Source organism: Alexandromys fortis, unplaced genomic scaffold (genome assembly GCF_014885135.2).
Source record: "Alexandromys fortis isolate MF-2015 unplaced genomic scaffold, M_Fortis_MF-2015_v1.1 scaffold_3, whole genome shotgun sequence".
Taxonomy (NCBI): Eukaryota; Metazoa; Chordata; class Mammalia; order Rodentia; family Cricetidae; genus Alexandromys; species Alexandromys fortis.
Window position 1 is genome coordinate 7,382,631 of NW_026067909.1, and position 7,197 is coordinate 7,389,827.

The window sequence follows — 7,197 nt, forward strand, 5'->3', positions numbered from 1 at the left end:
GGTCACTGACCTGGAAGAATAGGGACAGATTCTAATGGAGAACAAGGGCTACTGAGAAGCCCTGAGCTGTTGCTGCTTCTGTGTCCTCTGCAATAGAGCAGGCCAGAACTTGATGCTGGTTGATATACTGGTGAAACCTGAGTGCCTAGCTGTCCCTTGAAGGTACCCCACTAACAACCAAGCCAAGATGGACAAAGTCCAGAACAAAAAAGTTGACTGGGGGTAGTGGGTTTCTTTTTTTTTTTTGGTCTTTTTGTTTTGGCAAAACAACATCATACTGTTTATTACAGGTATTACAGGTGTGCCTTTTATCCCCGCTGACAAAAATCACTTTGATTCTGCATTGCTACGCTGAGAATTAACATGTAATATAGTCATTAAACATAACAGCATCATTTTGGGGTCAGTAGTATTGTGCCCTTGTTGTTTCCCCAAGGTCTCAGCTTCATGAGTTAAAGTCTTGATGTCTCCCCAAGTTACTGGCTTACTCTTCTTCTTAGGACGCCTCCTCTTGATGAGTTTGTCATCTACCTTCGGTTGCTTCGCTTGTCCAGTGGTCTCTGGGGTGCTCTCCTGGTTGGATGCCTCAGGACGGGAAGAGCCACCTGGCACTTCGCTCGTTTTATCGGGTCCAACAGGCACTGGCGGAGTATCAGAAGGTCCTGAAGGTACTTGGTATGGATTATTTGGAGTAGAACGGGGTCCTGGTGTGGGATATGATCCTGCAGGGGCAGTATATGGTGCTGGTGGTCCCCAGGCTTCCGGTGGCACAGTACCCCATGGAACAGGCAGTGCTCCTGACACTGGAGGAAGAGCTGTGGGATGCTGCCCTCCCACTCCTGATGCCCAAAGTCCAGAAGACACAGATCCCCGTGGACCTAAAGAACCAGCTGCAGCTGGATCTGGGGGTGCACCATATGGCTTAGGTAGCTCTGGAAAGGGCATATTTGGTGTAGCATATGGCCCTGTGGGACCAGGGCCCCGGATAGCAGGGGCTGGATAAGGACCACTAGGTTGGGGACATGAGGGTCCAGGAGGAAGAAAGGATGCTGGGGTTCCTGGTGGTGGTCCAGTTGGAGGAATGGAGGGATATATTCCTGTTGGTGCTGGTCGAAAAGGCAAAGCAGAGGGTGCTGCACTTAGTGGGAGTCCAGACAGTACAGCTGGTGGAGCACTTAGGTTACTCCGAGGACCGGAGCCTAGCCAGCCTTGAGGAGCCGGGCCAGCTTTTATGTTGCTCACATATGCCAGCAAAAATTCATCTGACATTCTCCCAGCAGGACCTAAACCTGAAGCATGCCGCATAGTGGTGATGAATCCGAGGAGACAGGCAATGGAGAAACGACCTGAGCAAGCTGACGCTTAAATCTGCTTCATACAGGAAACTTTGTCCTAAACAAAACAAAACAAAACAACTGGTTGGTTAGGTCCCATTTTGAACCTTTAGTTGTCTGGCTACTTTTCCAAAATGAAGAAAAGGCCTGGGAAAGGCTCAAGTGGTGGAGACTGTATGGCTGGGACAGAGAAAGGAGAGGCCAGTCTGTAGGGAATGGGGTAAGGACAACATCTATAGAGCAGGTATGGAGAGAGATGGTTCTAGAAATGTCTCCACTCTTGATTCTGGAAAATGGTTTTGTAAACTGATTTTAAAGATGTAACCTAGTAAAATTCTAGTAGAGTGGAAATCCCCAAATTAAGAAAGAAGAACATTTACAAAAAAAAAAAAAAAAAAAAAAAAAAAAACCTAATGTTGGCTTCTTCCTGACTGGTAAGACAGTAAATTACTTTCACTTGCGATCAGAAAGTACAAGACTGGGAGCCAATGTCACCACTCCTACTTGGCATCATAGAAGTTCCAGCTAATAGGAGCTAAAAGAATACTGAAGGGAAAGAAAATGTAGGGAGATGAACAAAGGAAATACAGTCTCTATTCCAATTATTCAGCTGTCTGTGTGGAAAACTGCAAAGAATGGACAACAGAAACACCTCCTGGAAGATATAAGTGATCACAGCCAGGATGCACGAAAGAGTCACCACACAAAATCCCATGCCTTCCTGTGTACCAGTTCTACAAGAGTGCAAAGCACCAAAAGGTTTGACATTCGAATTCCAGAATCATAAAATCAGAGCAAATCAGAGGATCGACACTACCTAACTTCTAATAAGTCTATATAGTGACAAAAGGCAAGACAGCATTATACTAAGTGAATAAAAACAATGGGATGGAATAGCTAGTCCAGAATTAGGATCACACAAGATCCTTTGACGAAGGAGTTAAGACATAGCAATGGTACAAAGAAAGCCTATTTCACAAAAAGTGCTGAAATCCCCAGATGTCCACAGACCAAAAACAAGTAACTCAGACAAATATGGACTCCTCTCACAAAAGTAGATCAAACAGATTACAGACCTAAGGCCAGGCACAATAAACACAGAATATTTAAAAAAGAAAAAAAAAATAAGACCTTTGTGATCTCAGGTTTGGCAATGAGTTTTTTAGACACAATACCAAAACCACAATTGTGGAAGAAAAACTAAGCTGGAGTTCTCTAAAATGTAAAGCTTCTACTACGTGAAAACCTGTCAAAGACGGAAAGAAATGGTCGGGCTGTCCAAGAGACAAAATATACAGTGTACTGCCGTTGTCCGTGATTATCACCACTCCCCAGGAGGGGAAGGTAAGCCCCTATTGATAAAGATACCATGCACTGAAGATAGCTGTTCAGAAAATAGGCCCAGAGATCCCTGACCTAGAACTGACCTAAATGCCCCCTCATTGAGGTCTAGCTTTCATGGTACAAGAAGACACTGTGCAAGCTTCCAAAGGAGGGAGTTAACCAACAGTCCTACTCAGCTGTGACACTTATGAACCACATCGATGACCAGCATGTCACAATAACCCTATGGGTACAATAGTGGCACACAAACCTTGGCAGTAACCAGTAGCTGTCTAACTGGACTCATTCAAAGAGAAAGAAATGAGGCCTGGTACTGGAGACCTAGCCAACTACTCAAGTACCTGTTATAGATATTGGAGGAGAATCTACAACCACAAATTTACTAAACCACCATAATCCCTAACAATAATCTAAACATTTGTCTGTTTTTATACCCAAAGGTAAGTGTAGTCTTCAACCATCATCAAGGAAACTTCTGTTTGCAACAGAGTTCACTACAGAAAAGCACAACCAATCAAAATACAGTTATAGAGCCCAGTCCCAGTAAATACATGTACAAAACACTCCTGCACCTAAGGCTCACAGAACATTGTAGAAAAGGGGGCAGAAAGACTGTAAGAACCAGATGATCAAGAAGTTAGTTGGCTGTAAGAGTGTGTCTTCTGGCAATATCAGAAGCTACATCCATAACGTTTCACCAACATGATTTCCCAAACATGAGTTGAAAAAGGACAGCACCAATGGACATGCCAAAGGGGACAGGGAAAAGCCCACAAAGCCCCAACCCTACACAAAGAACTAGAGGCAGCTGAGGAAAGCTGGCAATGGGAGAGGTTGTCTTCCCTAGGGAAGGGCACACTAACTGGTTGTCTAGTGCCAAACGGTCAGCCCTGAAAACATAAATGCAGGTAGCATCATATTATATTAGGAACATATATCTATACACATATATACATACAATAGCAATTAGTTTAAAAGGAGGTCATAAACTTGAGGGAGAGTGGGAAAGGGTACATGGGAGGGTTTGAGGGAGAAGAGTTGCAATTATAATCTCAAAAATTAAATAAAATAATATCCCTGGTAAAGAGTTAGTGTCAACAACCACAAGGAGCCCAGAGAAAGGAGGGTGGTTGGTATACTGGCTTATTCAGCTGCTCTAACAAATTGCCCATGACTTTCATCAACAGAAGTGTGCTCTTCCCTCAGCTCAGGATATCAGACGTTCACAAGCAGCCTCACTGTGGGCTTGGTTAGGCTTCTTCCAGGAGGTTCTAAGGTCCTTCCTTAGGCCTTCTAGCCACAGAGACAACTAGACTACATCACTGTGGTAGCACCGGGAGTCTCCATCTCACCTGCTCCGCTGTTTTTCTCCCTTTGCCTCTACAATAAGATCACCTTCCAGGGTACCTGGGGTTACAGATACCCAGGTCATCATCTCAAGACCATCAACTTGGACTGGAGAGATGGCTCAGCAGTTAACTGAATCCTGGCTCCTCTTCCAGAGCAGCCTCTACAAGAACTAGATAGATGTTATACACAGACATAATGCAAACAAAATACCCATATGCATAATAAATAAATAATTTTTTAAAATCTCTCAGCTTGATTATATCCAAAACCTCATGTGCCAATGAGGTCGCACTCACAGTTCAGGGAATGGAAGCATTGATACATCAGCTTCAACAGTCAGCACGGGAAAAGGGTTAGCCTATGGAGAAATGGCACATCAGATCACAAGGAAGCATAATAGGGCCTAAGGCTCCCTGGCTGGCTTCAGCGTCTAGGTAAGGTTTAGAGATACTTTCACATTTCATGAGGAATCTTGGAAGTTTCACTAACAGTAGTATCGGACAGATGCTGGGGTTATGTTGTTGTTGTTTTTTGGTTTCCCAGTGTAACCTTGGCTGTCCTGGAACTCAGAGATCTGCCTACCTCTGCTGGGAGGAAAGGTGTGTGCCACCACTTCCCAGCTTGATGCTGGGTTCTTACAGTGACTCTTGAAGATGGTTGACAGAAAGGCTGAGGGGAGACAGGGATCACTAAAGAAAGGTCAGTCAGACATTCTAGTTCAGAGAGAAGCTAGGGCAGAAGCTGCCAGATAGGCTCTGTCTCCCCAGAGAACTAGTGAGCTTGGCTTCTGCTTCTCAGCTCAGACCTGAGAGCAGGAACAGCCATGTGCTCAGACCAAGACTTAGCCAACCTAAGCTTCCTGCTTCAGCAGTACAGGGGACACTATGCCTTCCCCTCTAAGTTGAGACTTGATTTCCACATCAAAATAGTAATAAATCACAAGGAGTACAAGGGGCATGGTTTTCCAAGGACATAGGTTAGGCTTATCAAAACCAGTCACAAACGAAATGCCTGGCTCAAGGACAGCTGGGTCTCCTTGTGAAGACCTAAGCACAAAAGTCTCATCCTTGAACCAGACACAGAACAATCAGCCATGCCTCAGAGGCAGTCACGGCATTTTCCCCGGAACCCCAAAGGGCAGAGACATGGCCTGCTTTGTGAGGATGACTGGGCCAGGTCATCTGTCAAGGATGACACACACACACACCTGCCCTCCTTCCACTCACTTTTCTCTCCCTTTCTCTTCCTCCCACTCCCCCATCTCCGGGAGCAGGTGAGGGCCAAGGCCAAAGGTCAGGGACAGGGTCTGTCTATAGCTTAGATGCATCCTAATGACCTTACTGCCCCCCAAAGGCAATTAAAGGTTTCTGTCCAGGACCTTACAGTGGGTTTGCTAATGTGTTCAGATTCTGCCAGCTTACAGGGGTAGGGCTCAGTTTCTGATCTTGAGGAATTTCTGTTCCCAGGATGTTTTTTGTGAAAACAGAATTCTAATCATCTCCACTCATCCATTTACCTTGGTCTCTTCCAGGATTTCAAGGTGGCACTGAGCTGTTTCCCCTGTCTCGACCAGCAGAGGGCAGAAGTTCCCTGATGAGGAAAGCACCAGCTGCCAGCTTTGTGCTTAGGGAAGCTCCTCCAAGGGCTGGATCAGGCAACTGGTACTTCTATGGAGATACATACACATACACATACATACATGGACTGGGGACCCATAAATGATTCCCACCTCTCTGAAGCTCAATAACAAAATATCTCTCACTGAGGCCACAAATAAAGTTTACGTAGAATTTTAGTTTACTTTCTGGTGTCCTCCTACCTCCTTCTGCTAGGCTAGACCTGTTACTCCTAACTACTGATGATGGAGAAGCTAGTTCAGAGACACTAGAGAGGCACTAGTGGCACACACTTGTGTGTTAGCATATACCTGTGTGGTGGTACACACCTGCAATCCCAGCATTGGAAAGACAGAGGCAGGAAGGGTTGGGAGTTCAACAGCATCCAGGACTACAGAGTCCAAGGTCAGACTGGCCCACGTGAGAGTAACAAGAGGGGGGAAGAAGGGTGAGTCTGGTGGAACAGAAGCTTCAATTCCCAACTTTGTTGGGATCCTGGCCTTGCCCACGAGGGAGACACTCTCTATATTCACCTAGTTCTTGCATGGGAGTGTGGTGGTAGGGATTGCTGCTTCAGCTGAACACTCAGATTTGGGTAAGTCCCAGGAGCTTCTGTCAAGTTCACAAGACCAAGTCTCCTGGACATCCACTGTGTTAGTTCTAAAGGCTCAGAGGAAAGGGCATGGGGCAACTGTGGGGTTAAGTTTTGAAGAACACATTCTTGCATACCTGTCTCTTCCTTGTTCTGGATGGGTGGGAGACTCTGAGTCACTAGGCTTGGTGTGGGTTCTGTTCCTGATGGTGGCATGTTTCTCAAGGTGACTCATGGGGTAGATGGCAGGTGCTTATATGAAGAGGGTGCCCTAAAAGGGCTTTCCACAGAGCAAGCAATCAGAGCTGAGGCAGAAGAGAGAAGCCTGTGCACTGGGGCTCTCCTCAGAGCAGCCCTCACTCCCCAGATCACATCAATCAAGCTGACATTTCCTCCCACGAGAAGATGAGACAACGCACATTGTTAAGGAGCTCTGATGTACAAAGAGCTTTTCCCAATATACAGGATTCCTAAGTTACTAAGATAAATGGGGGAAGATTTGACATTTATTGTGCATAATTTAAGTTCAAATAGGTTCCCAGTGAAGAAAAATTGCAAGTTGCTGAGCTGGGTCTGTGCCTTCAGCTCCATGCCTTCTGCTGCCATGCCAGGTCTGCACTACGCTCAAGCTGCCTTGATCTTATAATTCAGAGAACAAAGCCATATTGCAGAATATTGGGAAGCTGTATTTTTATTTTTGAAATTAAGTTATCCCCGTCTGTGAATTTTTTTTTTTTTCAGAAAAGCACTTAAAATGAGCAAGTGTTTTCCTCTCACTTTAAAATACGGAATTCAAATTTAAAAAAAAAAAAAATGCACCATACCGGGTGTTGGTGGTGCATGCCTTTAATCCCAGCACTTGGGAGACAGAGGCAAGCGGATCTCTGTGAGTTTGAGGCCAGCCTGGTCTACAAGAGCTAGTTCCAGGACAGGCTCCAAAGCTACAGAAAAACCCTGTCTC

General features: G+C 45.5%; 1 protein-coding gene across 11 annotated transcripts in view; it reads right to left on the minus strand.

Moving 5' to 3' along the window:
- Positions 1–222: 222 nt before the first annotated feature.
- The window catches only part of LOC126498302 (MAPK-interacting and spindle-stabilizing protein-like), a 12,330-nt gene continuing 5,355 nt past the window's right edge, over positions 223–7,197 (minus strand). For 4 of the 11 annotated variants that reach the window (XM_050136801.1, XM_050136802.1, XM_050136800.1 and 1 more), the window contains 4 exons: positions 6,374–6,541; positions 5,545–5,695; positions 4,325–4,386; positions 223–1,392 (listed from right to left, as the gene is read on the minus strand). In XM_050136801.1, the coding sequence (XP_049992758.1) occupies positions 328–1,305 (978 nt within the window). In that variant the 5' untranslated portion in view covers positions 1,306–1,392; positions 4,325–4,386; positions 5,545–5,695; positions 6,374–6,541 and the 3' untranslated portion in view covers positions 223–327. Of the gene's footprint in view, positions 1,393–4,030; positions 4,287–4,324; positions 4,387–5,544; positions 5,696–6,373; positions 6,542–7,197 lie in introns of those variants that run through there. The other 7 variants (XM_050136806.1, XM_050136799.1, XM_050136803.1 and 4 more) reach the window with 4 other exon arrangements.